The sequence below is a fragment of the Pipistrellus hanaki genome, assembly GCF_964339955.1.
Source record: "Pipistrellus hanaki genome assembly, chromosome: 1".
NCBI lineage: Eukaryota > Metazoa > Chordata > Mammalia > Chiroptera > Vespertilionidae > Pipistrellus > Pipistrellus hanaki.
Genome location: NC_140503.1, coordinates 140386502 through 140405660, shown reverse-complemented (window position 1 = coordinate 140405660; position 19159 = coordinate 140386502). Strand labels below are relative to the sequence as shown.

At 37.6% G+C, this 19159-nt stretch overlaps 1 protein-coding gene across 1 annotated transcript in view; it reads right to left on the bottom strand.

Annotated features, from left to right (window-relative positions):
* ELOVL6 (ELOVL fatty acid elongase 6) overlaps nt 1–19159 on the bottom strand; it is a 131951-nt gene that overhangs the window by 35900 nt on the left and 76892 nt on the right. Inside the window, exon 2 of the mRNA XM_084872936.1 lies at nt 9812–9943. Coding sequence (XP_084729062.1) covers nt 9812–9943 — 132 coding nt within the window. The remainder of the gene's footprint in view (nt 1–9811; nt 9944–19159) is intronic.

The window sequence follows — 19159 nt, the reverse complement described above, 5'->3', positions numbered from 1 at the left end:
AGCATAAATGATCATTTAAGGATTTCTGAGGTAACACAAGAAGCTTATAAGAACAGCAATCCTTAACTCAGTCTTATTCAAAATAATCCTTAACAAATGCTTCAGGGGTTAAGAATGTTCATGTTATTTCTCTCAAAAGATTTAGCAAAGCTGTAGTATTCCAGAGACGTAAACAGGAATTTATTTTGGTGAAATTATCTAAAATGTCTTACAGATCAGCTGTTTCAAGTTGTTATAGCACCAGGAATACAAACATATTATTGAAGTCATACTTTTGTCCAAGCTCAAAGATATTAGATTACAGAGAATTAACATTATGTGAAAAAGTCTCAAGCTTAATATTAAATTATTGAAAGGAATGCACCAAAATATTAACAATACATATCTGTGGTAGTAAGATTGGTTTGTGTGTGTGTTTTTCTGAGAATTTTCACTTCAAAAACTAGAAAAAATACTGAATAAAAAATACTACTAAATATAGCCTGGCTGGCATGGCATCTGGCTGTAGTTGAGTGTTGGCCTATGAACTAGGAGGTCATGGTTCGATTCCCGGTCAGGGCCCAGGCCCGGGTTGCAGTTTTGGTCCCCAGTGTGGGGAATGCAGGAGGCATCAGATCCAGAATTCTCTCTCATCGTAGATGTTTCTAGCTCTCTTTCCTTCTCCCTTCCTCTTTGAAATCAATAATAATATATACTAAAAAAATTACTACTAAATATAGCATTTCCCACTGCAAATAAGCAAAGGCTATCACGTGGTCTTCAGTTCTGGGAGCTGGAGAGGACGTTCCTTTTCTGTACTGACAGTAGCCTGGAGCTCTTCTCATTAATGGCCTTGGTGGTGGTCTGGCTCTTTATATAGTACTTATTACATTGGTAACAAACTGCCACAGGATGTAAATACTTGCCCTACTTGGACTAGATCATTACACTGTGAATGGATTGTTTTTCTTAATTTGGAAGGAAATGGATCACTCAGGCAGTGTGGAGCAGCAGAGTGGCCTGCCGATGGGTGCCCGCCGAAGGGAAGGGAGGGTAGCCTGCCAGAGCCCGAAGTGCCACCTGCACAGCAGCGTGAGGTCTGTTTGCCTGGCTTCTCCCCAGGAGATAGCAATTGGCAGTTGCAATACTTCAGCTGTGATGTGAAGTAGGCAGAGACTGGAGTGTCCAGCGTAGAAATGGAGAGGAATAGACAGCTACTCAAGGCAGTTAAGAAGAATTATTCTACTTGGTGATGAGTTAAAAGTTATTTGTATATTTTAAATTTGTATATTTAAAATGTTCACTAGGTGATGAATTTTGAGAAAATTTAAAGGGTTACCAAAAAGGGAGTTGGTTTGAATATTTTAAATTTGGGTGTTTGGAAATATTATAAACAGAACAGCAAGTTTCAGATGAGAGGTCAACAATAAAAATAAAAAAAAGATTTGTAAGGGACAAGTTAATAAACGATTTGTATATTTGTCCTTTTTCTATTGTATTAAGCTAACAAATTTTCTCCATGGGTTATAGACTAATCATATCATTTACTATTCAAGCTGGGACATTTTGAGATTGATAATTACACCAAGACCATGGGCATAAAACAAAGGCTGTTCAGAGTAAATTCGGATGTATGAATCCCAGTTTATAAGCTCTATTTTACGTTTAAAGGACGGAGAGTTGCCATTTCTTATTTTTATTATTATTCTTGGTTTCAAAAGGAGTCTAGTGATTCAGTCAGTGTCACTGTATTGTGATTTGAGACTAGAGCTGATTCTAGCAGAGGATGCGGTTTTAGACCTAAAAATCAAATGCAATGCAAATGAAGTGGGCTAGGTCAGTGGTTGGCAAACTCATTAGTCAACAGAGCTACATATCAACCAAAATAATTGGTATTCAAACAGAGCAGAATTGTGGAGGGTATTTTGGCTGCTCTTAGGTGGAAAGGGATTCAAATACAACTCAAAATGCTGAATAAATCCATTGTCTTTCAGACTAGACACTGTCATCTCCATTTATGACAATGGTAGCATGATGTTCCTTAAGGATGTCAGCCAACTCGATGTACTAAGTAATTGTAGGGCTTGTTTTTCTGATGGCAGTGATTTTTTTGCCTTTATTCTCTTTTAGGCTTTTTTATTTCATAGTTGTTGTTGTTTTAATTCAATGTAGATGCTTCATATTTCTCTTAGTGCAAAGAGAAACAAAATGGGTTTTGCTGTCCTTCTGTGACCTACCTTTGAAACAGCTATGGCATCTGGCTGTTGTGTTAATTCCTAGCCTCAGTTGTTTTAGGTCTCAATGAGCAAATATTCTAGCAATGTATTTTTTTTTTTTTTTTTTTTTTTTTTAGAAAAATCTATTTGATTCTGTGAAGAAAACTTTTATACAACCTGTCTTCAGAAAGCAATGATTTTCTACATACCTGCCAGGTTCAGTTAAAAAAAAAAAAAAAGAGAGAGAGAGACAATAGCTGTAATTTATAAATATGGCATCAGAATCAAAATGATTGCTATGTTTCTTTGACCAAAGGACCCAAAAGCCAGAGAGGATGGAACTGATATAAATAATATCATTATTTTATATTTTTAAGTAGAGTAGACATATAAACCAAACAGTCTGATAAATTGGGACAATTAACAAATGTTTAAGTGAGCAATATCTGACTCCCATTTGTCTATGTTCCCCTGCTTGTATGTCTGTGTGTAAAACAGAAAGAAACACTAGCAATGATCATCTTTAAGAGTTGAACAATAAAGGGATGAAAAAGAAAGTTCCCCAAATTATCCTTCTGGGTTTACATACACACTTAACTCAAGGTCATGGTCAGAAAAGAGAAAACAAACAAAAAAATATCCTTAAGTCTAACTATAAGTCTGCCATTCGTGTGTATGTCTATGTGTGTGTGAATAAGGCATAAAGTTTGTGTTTTGGTATTAACTTGTTCTATTTAATGGAAACCAACATTTCACCAGAATCTTATAAAATGATAATTGTGAGCTTTTCTTTTGAAAAATGGATTATTTTCATTATTTGCTTTCAACTTTAAGAAAAAATTGCTCTCCCTGCTTTGTATCAAACAGTTAGCTCTTTCTTGTTTGATTTTTTGTGATGACATAAATCTGACAAAAGCAGCAGAAGCCTCCTTTAGACCCTCCTGGGATCCCATCACCCTCGCTGCCTCCCTAGAAACCAAGAGAATCACTAGCCTCAACTTTTCAAACATGATTTCATGCTTTTACCACATACATGTCAGCAAAGAAAACCTAGTGTTAACTGCCGGGTGACTGAACTCTTCATTCATGGCTTCACACTCTCAGGATTGTCCGGAAGCTCGGTCACTTGTCAACATCATGCTCTCGAGAGTTGTAATTTTTGTCATCTTGGTGGTACATTTGAAAATGAAAATTTATAACCTGTCATTGATCAAATAAAAGCTTTTCTCCTGTGACATTTATAGTTTATATGTCCATTACCTTTATATCATTATGACTGGGATCATTATCTACAATGTGGGTTAAGAGAGACCCTCCTGGCAATCATAGAACAAAATACTACACACAAAGTGTTAGAGTATAAATGGATGAAGTTATTCTGAAACTTGTATGTTCAATGTTTCATCTTTTTACTCGTCAATGATATACTTATTCCTTCCATATGGGTTTTTAAAACGTCTTTCTCATCTGAACAGTTCCACCTGGATTTCTTATATAGTTGTTTCCTTAAAAATAATAAGGCAATTGCCAATAAATTCTCCCATGATCAAATATTGAGGTGTGCATGCATAAAATTGTGAGATTTGATTAAAGACCATTCACCTGCCGTTCTGCACTGGTAAACATACTTTTCTGAACATTTCTGGTGCTACATTTAAACACTTTGTTCATGGAAATCTCTTAAGAGAAAAAAAAAGTGATTTCTATTCATCTTGAATATATTTTATTCTTAAGCTGATGATGAAATTTAATGACAAATAAAAATATGGCCAGCAAAAAAAATTGCTTTTGTGGATGAAAAGGGGCCACATGCTAACTTGACTTGCAAACTCAAGAAACCTAAAGTAACCACAAAGGATGGTTTGAAATTAAAACCTTTAATTAGAAAGCAGTTTATACTAGTAGTATGTATTAGTAGTCATGTCCTAGGCCAGTGGTTGGCAAACTCATTAGTCAACAGAGCCAAATATCAATAGTACAATGACTAAAATTTCTTTTTGAGAGTCAAATTTTTTAAAACTTAAACTATATAGGTAGGTACGTTGTATTTAACTTAATTAGGGTACGCAGTATTTTGTGGAAAAGCCACACTCAAAGGCCCAAAGAGCCTCATGTGGCTCGGGGACGTTGCCAACCACTGTCCTAGGCCAATATCTTCCCTGACAAATCAACTTTGAACTTTATTGAGCCTACTGTCTTTTTGTATCCAAGATAACACAACTGTGGAAAGTCAGTGTAACTTTTAACTCCCCTTTTTTCCTGGACCCTTCAGGGCACAACAAATGGCACCAGGGCTGAAACCATAAATTCCTTCCTTGTTATTGTTATCAATAATTGTCCACTGTTAACTATCTATACCCATCTAAGTAAAAGAGCATGTGTCTATCATTTCACCTTTTAATCCAATCCCAGAGGTTCCCCCACCTTTGCTTTCTCCCACCTCCCTAATCTATCACCAATTGATTTCATGTCACTCACTTACATCTCCTTTGATGGGTATTTATAAGACTAAGTGAAAAGCCGCCATTCTTGGAAGCATTGTCTCAATGTGTTGAGATTCTGCTTCTGGCAATTGTCAACAGTTTGGCTCAAATAAACTCACAAAAATTTTTTACAACAGGGAAAGCTGTCAGTTAACAATGAGACAAGAAATCAAACTACTAAGTACAGAACATCTGGCTTTGTGCAAATAAGGGATAAAACAATTGGAGCCAGAGTGAATCACAGGAAATGTGAGTAAGCAAATTTGACGCAAGTGTGTATTAGCATAAAAAATAAGCAGCACAAAGTCATTATCTCATTCTAACGTGCACTGACCGGAGCCCTTGCTTTGACCTGTTCTGGGTCGGAGACCTACAAGACTCCTGGAACTCCTTCTGCTGCCAATGAGAAGAAAACCCTGCCAGACACATTCTGAGAAAGGCTGTTTGAATCAGAAACACACACGTATGTACCCAATCTAGGGGTTTTTACACAGAGTAAATTACTTACAAAGCACCTGTAGGAACAGAGCTGAGATGTCACACCAGCATGAATGAATGACTCAGCAGTATCTGAGATGACTGGATTATAGGCACCTCAGAGTGTGTGCTGCTATTTGCCATAAGGAACAATCTCATCTAGAGCATTTACTGATTCAAATCACCAGAAATTTTCAGTTTATGGTACACCCCAAAAAAATGTCCAATCATCTAGGGCCAAAATGCACATGGAATTATCTAATCACATAAGCAAGGAAATGCTTGTCCTTAGGTTGGGGGGGTAGGGGGGGTGTGTGCAGGTTGGAAGTAGGGAGCAGAGTATTCATCGCAATCATATTTGTAAAGACAGACACCAGAAACTGGTGATTTGGATCTGAAAGTGGGGACAAGGTGCGGGTAATGGGAAGAAACTGCAAACAAACAAACAAACAAAACCTAGAGAAATGATTCTCAAATGAATTGAATGCATTTTATGCCTGGTGAAAATTCAGTTGATCTTTTTCTATCTACTCCATCAAAAATTATGACAGATTTCAATAAATTAAATTAATTGTGTTGTTTCTGAAGACTACTATCATATTCAGTCAACATCTAACATTCTTGTAGAAAAATATTCTTCAAGTAATTCTTGCTAAACTATACAAAAAACAAAACAAAACCCTGAACTAGATTGGTATGGAAATAAGGTTTTAATTTTTGCTTAAGTACTCTGTATATCCAAATTAATTTCTAATTTTAGTTGTCTTAGTTCATGAGTAAACAAAATGTGTGACAGCTGGAAATTAGCCATAGTGGGGTTTCTGGCTTGCCAAGGTGGGAAAAAGAAATTATTCTTAAGCAGCAAAATACACACACACAAAAATACCTTTTCAGTGATTTTCTAATTCCTCTAACTGAAAGGTCTGGTTCCTGTCTCTCTCTCTTTTTTCCCCCCCAAATCAATGGTATCTAGTAGTGTCAAAGAGTAAATGTAGTGAAAGTGATGTGGATGCTGACCAACTACTACAAGAACGTCTCCTGAGCAAGGAATTTCTAACCTTCCATAGTCACTCTTTTCAGATGAGCTTGAAAATTTGTGAATTATAGTAAGGTAAGAACCATTCAACATTTTCTACAAAAATATAGTTTTATAATTACAACACTATCCTATATGACCAAAATAGAAAAGTTTATTCATTAAACACATCTGTTTTCAGGATTAGCTTATTTTTTTATATTTTATTGATCTTTTTACAGAGAAGAAGGGAGAGGGATAGAGTTAGAAACATTGATGAGAGAGAAATATCAGTCAGCTGCCTCCTGCACGCCCCCTACTGGGGATGTGCCCGCAACCAAGGTACATGTCCTTCACCGGAATCGAACCTGGAACCCTTCAGTCTGCAGGCCAATGCTCTATCAATGAGCCAAACTGATTAGGGCTATTTTTGATTTTTTATATAAACTTCATTCAAAAGGTATTTGGATTCCAAAATAAAAAAAGCAACCATCACTTGAAATTCTCTAGATCTACATATATGAAATTATATATGTATGTATGTATATTTTAGAAAATGCAAATGCAGGAAAATGCAAAGAATAATAAATATACACTACCCAGAATTGAGATTTATTAATTGGATTTATCTGGATATTGATTCAAATTCTTATCAACCTCATGATTATAGTTGCTTCATTTGTTTTGAATAAGAAGATAACACATAAGAGGAAAAGTTTTAATCCTTTCAATTTCCAAACTGCGAGTCCACTAGAAACAAGCTCTACAAGCACTGAATGTTTTTGTTTTATTTTCTAGTAAACAGTAGTCATTGAGTAAGAGCATATCTCCTCTGCCTTTCCACAGAGGTAAGAAGTGAGTATATTATAGTATCATTTTAGATACTTTTACAAATACTTGAAGGTATTAATAAACAACATATAGAAGTTTGATGTCTAAGAGTAAAACTTACATAAGCATTATATTTAAAATATTCTGTGCATTGTCAACCAGAATTCTGTAAGCATGGAGGAACCTCAGTATACTATTCCTAACATGAAACCATGCTCAGTTAACACAACAATAGTATTCCATTATCACTATTTTCCAAATTCCTGATTAGAATATTATGATCAATTTTTACAAGACCCTAGACTACTCATGCTCAGACTACTCTATATAGTCCAATGTTTAAAACTTTATACAAAAACATGGCTCTGAAGGAAGTAAAATAGCTAACAGAATTAAGAAAATAGAAGAGGAAACAAAAAAAAAAACAACTTGTCATTCTAAAAAAGGTATTGTTAATGACTGTTACATATGCATTGAAGGGGAAAGTAAATGAGTCATTATTAATGGCTAATTCCAGTTCTGGACAAGGAATATGCAGTATGCCTGGACTGGAACATCTTGTCATCACCCTCAAAGAATCAAGCGAGGAGCTCTAGTCAGTGTGTGTGAAAAAGATTCAGGAGTCAGCGTGAAAAAAATTCCCACTGGCCAAAGATGGGATAATTTAGTAGCCAAAAAAATAACAATAATGAATTAAAATATAGCAAAATCAAATTCATTTCAAAATCACTGACACATAGACTATCAATCCATGAGTTCATACTAATAGTTTAAAAAGAAGCAGTTATTATTTACATGCTAAGTAAGCAAATCATTTTTTTAAATGGCTAAATACTGTATATCAACGAATCAAGCATTTATCCTGACTTTTCTGTAATAACTATACAAACCTCAGGATAACTGAAGAGTGATAAAGGCAAGTTTCTACTTATATAAAGTCAAATGTTAAACCTGGATATAATCAAACTTCTAGATCTAATTATCAGCTAATAAGAAATACAGAGGATAGAAAATGCAACCAGCAAAATCCCATCTGGGGGCAGTCTAAGGGTAAATGATCTTCAAAGGATGGAGGGGGAAGAGGCGGAAGGGATGTGGGAGAGAAAAGTGGTAACCTCTAACTTAAAATAAATCAACCAATGGAAATGTGTGGATCTTATTTTGATCCAGATTCTGAAAAATATTTTTGTAAAAAAAAATAATAATAATAATTTGAGACTAACTGGAGAAATTTGAACACGAAAGAAGAATAAAGAATTATTAATAATTTGGAGAGGTAATGATGCTTTGGTTAGTTTCTTAAAATGAGTACTTAACTTATAAAAATAATATTATTTAATTCAGACATATTTCAGCTTGTATTCTTTCCAAATAATTTGGGGTAAAGGGGAAGTTGGTAGGGATATAGAGGAAAAAAGATTAATCCAGAGCTGATAATTATTAAAGCAGGATAAGGGCTATATTATGTACTCTTTTCTCTGCATCTACTAATATGTATTAAAGTTTTATAGAAAAAAATGATAAAGGTACAAGGGATGTTGAAAACTCTGTAAAATACTGAAAAACATCATTAGAATAAAGATAATATTTTTCTCAAATATCAAATTCTTTAGGGGAGGCATATTCTGTGAACCTTAAGTATAAATAAAATAAAAATGCTACTTTGTTAGAGAATCATGCCCTAACACAGAGTGAAATAGAAGTCTTTAGTGACAGATCTAAACCATGCGTACCTCACAAAATGCACCAAAAACCGAGTCTATTCCATAGTAGCAAGCAATGAGTGTTTAGATGCAGCGAACCAACATAGCGGAAATGTACAGGTCATTGGGGTTTGTGAAGACCCTCTTCCTGATCATCTTTATTAAGACGCAGTGACTAATGTGGCTTTTAATCCTACCATCTACTTCTGCTTAGTGGTAGGACTGTTAATATGTAATATGAAAACACAGCATCATAAAAACATAATAAAAATAAAATCATAAGCATTAATATGAATAGTTTTTTATTTTGTAGTATATCTACATCAACTCCCCCTACTCAAGCAGCCTAGTTATAAACTTGCTGGTTTTGACAAGGAAAACACCAATAGAGCAGGTACCTTTGTCAGTGCTGTGGGTGAATTCTGGCATTTGTTTGGATCCCAGTTGTGTGCTAATTATAATTAGTGTTGCGAATGCTTCAATTACCAAATATTACACAATGCTCCTTCAAGCTTCTAGGAATGAGACTGGATATTGGCTGGCAGAAGCCCCTGAGACTAGGCCTGATCCTAACAGCCTCTATGATGAGTTCCATCAGATACAAAGTAAGCTGGCTGCAGGAATACATACCTGCGAGTCAGCGCAGGCAATAAGGTGCAGGGTGACTTGGGGATGCACAAAATAATTCTCTGGTCTAATGAGATACGTGTTCAGCATCTGTTTGTGTCTGGTGCTATTTTTCAAACCTTATGCTCTACTGTAGATTTCTACAGTTGACTGGTGTGGCTTTCACATTAGCCCTTCATCTAAATGTATGCAGTGAAACGCGTGAATCGATGCACTATTTCTAGTCCTAAGAGGGTAAACTGGATTGCTAATGTGAGCAGTTTGGACAAGATGGCCTGAGAGTTCTTAAAATAAGAGACTGAGTGCAGTATGGGGAATTTGGTAGCAATGAAGGCTTTCTCTCTGGACAGGGCTTTATGTTCTTAATCTATTCAATAATTGAAAATATGAGATGTAAGATAAAATGCTCAATTGTAGCTTCCTTCAGCCAAGCCTGATGAAATGGATGGATTTCATTAGGAAAATGAAAAAAAAACCTACCTGAAGACTGCAAGGGTGAGAGACCAGAGCACTAACGGCTTCCTCAGCTCAAACTTCGCCCGTTTGTTCATTAGGTGCCGACCGCCGAAGATAAAGGCAGCGTACAGAGCAGAGAACAAGAAAGATTTCTTCCTATGAAAAAACGAAATACACTCTTATAACACAAAAGTTTAAACAATATATTTTTACCCATTAGAAATTTATATGTAGTCTTTAATTCATTAAGTTTAATACCAGCCCCTCTTGTAAGGGCGGAAAACATTTTCTTGTAAATGTCCCTTCATTAAAGAGACACTGTGTAGTCCATTTGGCAACGTGGATGAATCCTCCCTTAAAGAACACAGAACCTCCTAAGGTACACTTGTCTAAAACTTTTGAGCTTGAATGTAATCCAATGTCTGATTCTACTATAAATTTATAGGAAATATAGGGAACAAACCCAATTGTGGGACATTTTGTAGAACGCTGAACTTATTTCTTCAACAAATCAGTAATATGGAATCAAAATCTAGGACTGTTCTAAACTAGAAGTGACTTGAGAGACATAACAATCAAAACTCCCAGGAAACAACAGAACCAAAACAATATTAAAGATGGAGAGAAAAAATAAAAATAAGAAAAGAACTGATAGAACACTGGGGCTCATTATTCTCTTTTTGGTAATCAGGCTTAGGTGGGACTTTTTAAAAAATATATCGATATATAGTTTATTGATATTTTACAGAGAGGGAAGATCGGAGAATATATTAGAAACATCAACAGAGAAACATTGATCAGCTGTCTCTTGCACCCCTGCGCGCGCCGCTCCCCCCACCCCCCCAACTAGGGATATGCCCACAACCAAGGTACATGCCCTTGACTGGAATCGAACCTGAAATCCTTCAGTACACAGGCCAATGCTCGATCCACTGAGCCAAACCCATTAGGGCTTAGGTGGGACTTTTAATTGGAAATGGCTAAGAAGTATCAAAAAGAGACCTGGCCGGGTGTCTCCATTGGTTGGAATGTCTTCGAATAACTAAAAGTTGCAGGTTATGCTTCAATGTTTTTATCTCTTTCTTTTTCTCTCTTGCTCTTGCTCTCTCTCATCAATTTGAAAAAAACCATGACATTTCAGATGGCCATCTCCAGGTCCTGCTGGCAATGACTGTGCCAAGGAGAAATGTACAATAGTATTGATGATGCCAAAAAGAACAAATGCTCCTATAGATTAGCCTGTATAATAAAAGGCTAATATGCAAATAGACAGAATGGCGGAAGAACAGAATAACCGGTTGCTATGATGTGTGCTGACCACCAGGGGCGGGGGCAGAATATGACAGGCATGGGCTTTGGAGGGATGCTGGAGCTGGTGAGCAGAGGTGTCAGACTAAGGCAGAGCACCAGTTGCTGTCATTGGGGCAAGCCTCTAGTGGTTACTGAAAATACTTTGTTCCCGCGTGCCATGATCCCACGTGGTGCTTGCACCCACTGCTGGATCCTGGCACCAGCCCTGATGGCGCTGATTGCTCGGTGCCATCAGCAGGTGCGAGTGGCAGCTGCTAACCCCCAATAGCCCCTCAGGGCTTCTCCACCTCCCTCTGATCCTGAAAGAAGATCAGAATCTACAGCCTCTTTTCGCACCCACTGCAAGTGCCAGAGCTGCTGCTTGCACCCACTGCCAGTGCCGGCCCTGCTTGAACTCACAACCAATGCCAGAGCCAAAGCTTGCACTGGGTGCCAGTGCCCGGCACAGGTCCCGATCGCTTGGCACCATCAGTGGGTGCAAGCAGCAGCTGCCAACCCTGATCACTCTTGAAGGCTTCTCCACCTCCCCCTGCTCCTGAGGGGCAATCAGGGCAGCAGCTGCAGCTCTCACCCACTGATGTCACTGGCCCTGCTTACACCTGCTGCTGGTGCCAGCCCCAATTGCTCTGTGCCTTCAGTGGGTGTGAGCAGGGCTGACACCATCCATCAATGAGTGGGAGCACCGGTGGCGGGAGTGGGGTTGCCAGCAGACAGGAGACTGAGGTCGCAGCAGTAGGGATCAGGTGTGGGTGTAAAGAATGAGCCAAGACCCGCCCCTGGGCCTACTGCAGCCTCATGGCCCACAGTTCCATTCAAGGTGCATGAAGGCATGCACTGCTGGACCCCTAGTAATTATTTAGAGGCCTGGTAAATAATTTAACCATCTGAGCAGACATCTGTAAAAACCAGGATTTCCCTTAAAATGGGCACTCCCCACTCAATTAGATTAAAAAAAAAAAAAAAAAAAAAAAAAAAAGGTTGAAAAGTAATTTACAAGACATAACACAAAATAGCAAAATGCATTAATCCGAAGAGCATAATTTGTAAAATGCTTCATATTCTTCCCCCTAATTGCTGGCACATATTGCTGACTCATGAGGTATCGAACTATTTACACAAGAAACACTCCCAATTCAAATAAAGCAAGTAATCCCAGGAGTCAACCCATAAATAAGGGTGGTATAAATCACTTCCACTGAGATTTGCTAACACTTCTCTTGGAAACACGAGACCTGGTACGCAGGAGTGCTTATTAAATATTTGTTGAATGATCATGCTCTTGTCATATCATACTTTCTGACAGGGAAAATAATTGTGTACATGCTTGTTCAGCAAATACTAAGTAAATGAACACTTGCACTTTTCCAGTTAACACATTAATAACTAAAGAATAAGATACTTAGGTTTTACATATGATCATTTTCTTCCTCCAGAAAGAGACTGTTTCTATAGCTCAAACAGAAGTGAAAAATTTGAACAATTTTAAGGAAACTTAACTATTGAACATTTCAAGAAGAAATTACTTTAGGCCATAAACATATTTATCACTTTACTTTTTTTGAACTTGGCAAGTGTACAGCATAAAATTAGTTTTAGAGTCAGAATCACTATCCTCATTTACACTCATAAAACAAGACTCACTAAAGAAAAACATAATTCTATCAAGTTAATGTAGGCAATAGTAATAATCAACTAGTGTATACTCTTTTTAAAATTATAAAGGTAATTGTAAGTGACAATAATCACAGTATTATGATTTAGGGAGTGATTCCTATGGGTAGAAATAGTGCTTAAAAGCATTATCATTTAATCCTCCTAATCATCCATAATGTAAGTAAAGCATTTCATAATATTATGGCCAAGGAACCCGGGCTAGAGATTAAGTAATCCTTAGATCTCCCTGTTCTCCTATGGTAAACTTTAAGGGGTGGGGGGGAAATGTTGTACCTTATGTGTTATTTTATAAGCATATAAAAATTCCTTAAGCCCTCCTTCTGAATCCCATGGTCATTGTGTAACTGTGTAGTACATTGTTATTATTACTATTTTTTAAACACAGCTTTATTGAGATAGAATTCATTTATCATACAATTCACCCACTTAAAATGAGTACTTCAATTATGGGGGCTAGATTCAGAATTAGACAACCACCACCACCATCAGTTTTAGAATATTTTCTTCATCTCCAAAAGAAACCCTGTATGCGTCATCAGCAGTTACTCCCCATTTCCTCCCAACGCTTGTTCCCCAGCTCCAACAAACTTAACTATCCTTATGGTTCTAACATGTCTTATAAATGTTAGCCTTGGGCAGTGTGGATCATTTGGTTAGACTCGAGCGTCGTCCATGCACTGAAAGGTCTTGGGCTCAGTTCCTGGTCAGGGCACACACCAGGGTTGTGGCAGGGTTGTGGGTTTGATCCGTGGTCAGTCATGTGCAGGGATGGGGGAAAAGAAGAGGAATCTCCACACCTTCCTGTTTTATATTCAGTATCATATCTTCTGGGCACAGATCACTTTACTTCCTAAATAACAAATTATTTTTCGTTTGGTGTAATTCAGGTTTTAGTTATGGTTAGATTGTGTTACTTGCAATTTTGAACCAAGTTAAATGAATATCTTTATATGAACCTATCTTTCTAGCCATTAAATGAATGTGTCCTGAATAAGCAAGAAAAGAAAAAAAAAATCTTCCCTCTGTATATTTTTTCATTAATTTCTTCAGTTCTAGAATGAGAACTAGGTCTACTGTCCCGCTAACTTCCTGGCAAGGACCATTCTGTTTTTCACACACTTTTCTAAAGATTCTTCACAAACCTTCAATTCCACAGCTAGGGTAACCAAGCCAATCATCACAGACACACAAAATTTAAGAATTGCAAGGTGCCTTAGAGATAGAGCTCAATTTCCTCATTCTACAGAAAGTGTGTGTGTGTGTGTGTGTGTGTGTGTGTGTGTGTGTGTGTATGTGTGTGTGACATTGGTTGCTTATAGTTAAACAGCTGCATACTGCATATTGGTCAAAACTACCAAAAATCAACATACATTAATTGTCTAAGCTATATCTGGGTCACAAGTAGTTAATAATGTGAACTGATATTTATTTAAGTGTAAATCCTACATAGTAAAAGACTATTATGCTAAGTATCTGACCATTCACTTGACCGCTGTGACATGCACTGACCACTAGGGGCAGACACTCCAAGCAGTAGGTTAGCTTGCTGCTGGGGTCTGGCTGATCGGAAGTGAATGAAATGGACCAGACATGCTGTGGAGCCCTTCCGAAGTCCCTCCCTGGCCAGTCTACCTCCTGCATCCCTACCTGACCCTGATCCTGCACCCTCTCACAATCTGAGACCCCTCAGGGGGATGTCAGAGAGCCAGTTTTGGCCTGGTCCCCACAGGCCAGATGGAGGGACCCTACCAGTGCACAAATCTGTGAACCAGGCCTCTAGTGCTATAATAAAAATGTTGCTCATTGTCTACTATATAAATCTGTTGTGGTAAAAGTAAAATAACGTTTTGGGCTAATTTAGAATTAGGCTTAAGCTTCTTAAATAACAGGGAATCATTAATTCTTACTATAACCTCTTAAATTGGGTGATCAAAATATGTCATTTATAGTAAAATGTATTATGATTTTTCCATTTTGCTTAGAAGAAGATAAGATTTTTCTTTAGCAAACTGGGTTAAGTGAATTAAAACTAACATTCTGTCCTGGCATCTGGTAAAGGTTCAATTATAGTCAAGATGAGCAATGACTTGCTACTTGCCGACTCGCTATTTAATGTAGATCAGCAATTTTCAACCTTTTTCATCTTGTGGCACACACAAACTAATTACTAAAATTCTGCGGCACACCAAAAAATAATAATAGGAATTAACCTGAGAGAGAGATTTCAGAGAGATGAAGAGCAAGGGAAAGATAAAAACATCAATGAAGAGAGAGAATCATTGATCAGTTGTCTCCCACACACCCCTTACTGTGGATCAAACTGGCAATCTGGGCATGTGCCCTAACCAGGAATCACACCCTGAGCTCCTGGTTCATATGTTAACGCTCAACCACTGAGTGACATCAGCCAAGCTTACCTACCTTTTTGCTCCAAAGTGACTTTTTAAAAAAGCAGCTGCCTATACTTGTATGTAAGGATTTCTGGTACCAAGAATTAACCAATCAAATGCAACCTTATTATGCCATGTGACTAATAAGATACAACTCTATTATACTAATTTGTATAGTTAGGGTTTAAGACAGGGCATTCACACTGGATGGCTACTGTGTTGGCTGTTGTCATTTTTTTATTAGATAATCTAAGGAAAAAGAGGTCAGTGCACCTGACTAAATAGTCAGGTATTGCATGTTTTAAAAATTCTTGCAGCACACTGGATGAAAATTGCTGATGTAGATAAATGACTTCCCTAATTTCTCAATGGTAATCCAGTAATACTTCATATTCTGGCCAGCCTTCATGGCTGGGTATAATGTAACACTACATTGTTTTATTACCATATAACTAGCAATTTCTAGTTGGCATTGACTCTTCTTGCTTAATAAGTCTAAAATGTACATTATATAGCACAACCCTTAACTGTAGGTCTTTTTAAATACTTCACAGGATGGTGACTCTATAGTTGTAATGACAAGGTAACCAACCAAATAAAGATCTCCCAAATGAAGTACTGTTGTGCTCTGAGCTTGTTGAGCTTGAATTTACCCTTCCATTTCTGTCATCAATATAAATAATGGACTTTGGTCCACAATTAGTAAAAAACAAAGAATGTTTTTATCCTTTATCCTTCGAGATTTAAGAGTTCTCTATCATGCTACCTTGTTCCAAAACATTCTTGAGGTGTTTTTTTTTTTTTCTATTCTTACCAGAGTAGTTACTCAATATTTGTATTCATTGTCCAAAGCAATAACTCTCTCAAAGAGTGTGTACACATTCAAATGCTTTTTGTTTTCAACTTCTGGGACTGGACTGAAACCAGTACTTAGCGTCAGCCTCTTTAACATTCACATCAAGATCACTGTCAGCATACATGCACGCCTTCAAAAGCCAAACAAGTTTGAGAATGGCAACACTTGCATGTGGGTAGCATTTCGACAGAGGATAATTGCTCATGAGCACTTTCAGGAGATGGCCTTCGCTCCTTTGTGTCTAGGTAACCTTGCTTTGTGGCTACCTCGCTTTGTGTGTAAGGTGCCACGAGTTGTGAAAGTGAAAAGGAAGCTTCGAGGGAGAAAAGAAAAGGAAAGGAGACCTAAAAGCACCCTCAGCTTTGGCTGATATCCCTTAGCAAGTAGAAAGTTTTCATGTTCTAAGTCGAAGAGTCTAAAGTTGACAAAAATTGCTAATTGGAGAGGCTACATCTCCTTGCTTCAGTGGATAGAGCGTCAACCTGCAGGCTCAAGGGTCCCAGGTTCGATTCAGGTCAAGGCCATGTGCATTGGTTGAGGGCACATCTCCAGTAGGGGTGTGCAGGAGGCAGCTGGTTGATGTTTCTCTCTCCCTCTCCCTTCCTCTCTGTAAAAATTCAATAAAATATATTTTTAAAAAAGATTTCTCCTTTGGTTCAATTGCTGATTCCAGTCAGGACACAATTCGAGGTTCTAAAAGTAACTTGAAGGCCACAAATAAATTGAAGACTGAAGGAAATAACACACTGCTTTTTACCCAAAAGACATTTAGTGGAGGTTTATAGTGGTTACAATTTCATAAGAATAGAAAGGGGATTCCTTAAAAGTTGGAGTTCTAGCCAGGGTTGGATTCTGTCACATTCTTAAGATTTCAAGACCCCCTGAAAACTTCACAAAGGCATTTTTCTATTTTAAAAATAATGGGAATTTTCTAGCAGTTTTTATTCACAAGTAAACTACGGTAAACTGAAAATTAACTCTGTGCTCAGATATTCTGACAAAGAATAATTTTGTGAATAATAATAAGTGTCCATAATTAATACAAATGAATGATGACTTTATAATCGCAAGACAAAGCCATGACTAATGTAAAGGGTTTTATTCTAATTTATGTTTGACCCAGAAAACAAAATAATGTGTGATTTATGAGCTTTTCTGAGTTGCGACTACCTCTTTCTCATTCTGCTTTCCCCTTAAGTGCTAATTTAGAGATCACAGGTTCTTCTTATTAAAAAAAAAAAAAAAAAAAAAAAAAAAAAGAGGGAGAAAGAGAGAGAGGGAGGGGAGAGAGAGAGAGAGAGAGAGAGAGAGAGAGAGAGAGAGAGAGAGAGAGAGAGAGAGAGAGAAAGAATCATTCCTTTGCAATTCAGTGTTTCTATTGTTGAAATAGGCCCTGATCAAAGCAAAGTTCCATTTGGTACAATGGACTCAGCCACGTGGTTCATATGTACACATTTAAAGGAGAGTGACATTCTCTTAGAGCGGATCTGTTAGAGAGAGGTACTTACACTTATCTATCAACATATAATTTTCCCCCTTGTCATCTTTTTAAATTTTTTGATAAATTCTACTTTCTTGTTGCCTTTCTTTTTACAACTGAAAATAGGACCTTTGGGGAGAAAAATCGTTAAAATGTTAAACACATACAGCCCCATTAAAAAGGCCATCTGTCTAAGGAACTGGCAAGATACTACCATTGTTTCCTTAGATATTTTCAGTTGCTGATGAAAAATGCTGACATCCATCCATCCATTCAAAATGTAATGAACTTTTATCATTTTCATCTGCAGTGTGCTTTGTATGACACCGAATGAAAAAATAACAATAAGCCAATCCCTATGTAAAAATAGAGTCTATCTCAGATAATCTCGTTAGTGTGTTATAATTAATCGTGCTTGATAAAAACTCTGAGGAAGCAGATAGTATTGTCATTAGCAAATGCTCTGTGGAAAGAGGACTTTGAGGTGGACTCTTAAGGCTTTGGCTGAAAGGCCAGCGATGAGTGGCAATTGGGATGGAAGAGGCAGCAGCACAGGCATGAGCTAAGTTGAAAGTGTATCAGACTGGACACTGCTCCCGGCTGGGGATGGCACAGAGTCAGCATGGAAACACAGGTTAAAGCCAGATTGTGGGGAGCTCTGAAAGCTGGGCAGCAGTCAGGACTGTGTCTTCACCTCTCGCTTTCAGGTAGCTGTGAGGGATGTGCCCACTAATTCATTACCACCAACCACTATAGTACTACAATTCATGGCTTGGTTTTCTTTTCTTTCCTTCTATTACAGAAGACCGGAAAAAAAAACCAAGCCATGCTTAGAGAGAGGGAGTTACATTTTATTAAGCGCAGGCCAGAGAAAAATGTGTCTTTCAAATTCTGGGCGCCCCCCCCACCCCTCCCATGGATGAAACCATTTCTATTTATACTTTTCCTAGCTCTTTTGTCTCCCAGATTTGGAATGAGACTTCTGGGCTTTCTGATAAAGAAGGCCTACGTGCTGGGAAGGGACCATGAGACCATATCTCAAGGCCTGGACTGGTGTCAGCACTGACAACTCTGTCTGGGGCATAGTCCACGGCTTCTCTGGAATGGGAGTAGTCTTATTTTCCTTATTATTTAAGCAAGCAAGCGTTTATAGAAACCAAAATAGCAGGGTTAAAATTTCAAACAGCAGTTTTTATATATGAGGGATGCTTCATTTCCTCTTTTGTTTAATAAATTTATTGGGACGTGGGTGGTGTGGCTCCGTGGTTGAGTGTCAACCTATGAATGAGGAGGTTATGGTTTGATTCCCGCTCAGGACACTTACCCGGGTTTTGGGCTTAATCCCCAAGAAGGCAGCTGATCAATGATTCTCTCTCATTGTTGATGTTTCTATCTCTCCCTCTCCCTTTCTCTCTGCAATCAATAATGTGTATATATATATATATATATATATATATATATATATATATATATATATTAAAGTTTATTGGGTGATATTGGTCAACATGAACATATAGGTTTCAGGTTACAAGATCTGTATATTGCACCATGTGCCCACCACCCAAAGTCAAATCTCTTGTCACCATATATTAGCACCCCTTTTACCCTCATCCCCTTCCCTCTGGCATAGACTGAGTCATGTGTATACCATTACATGCACT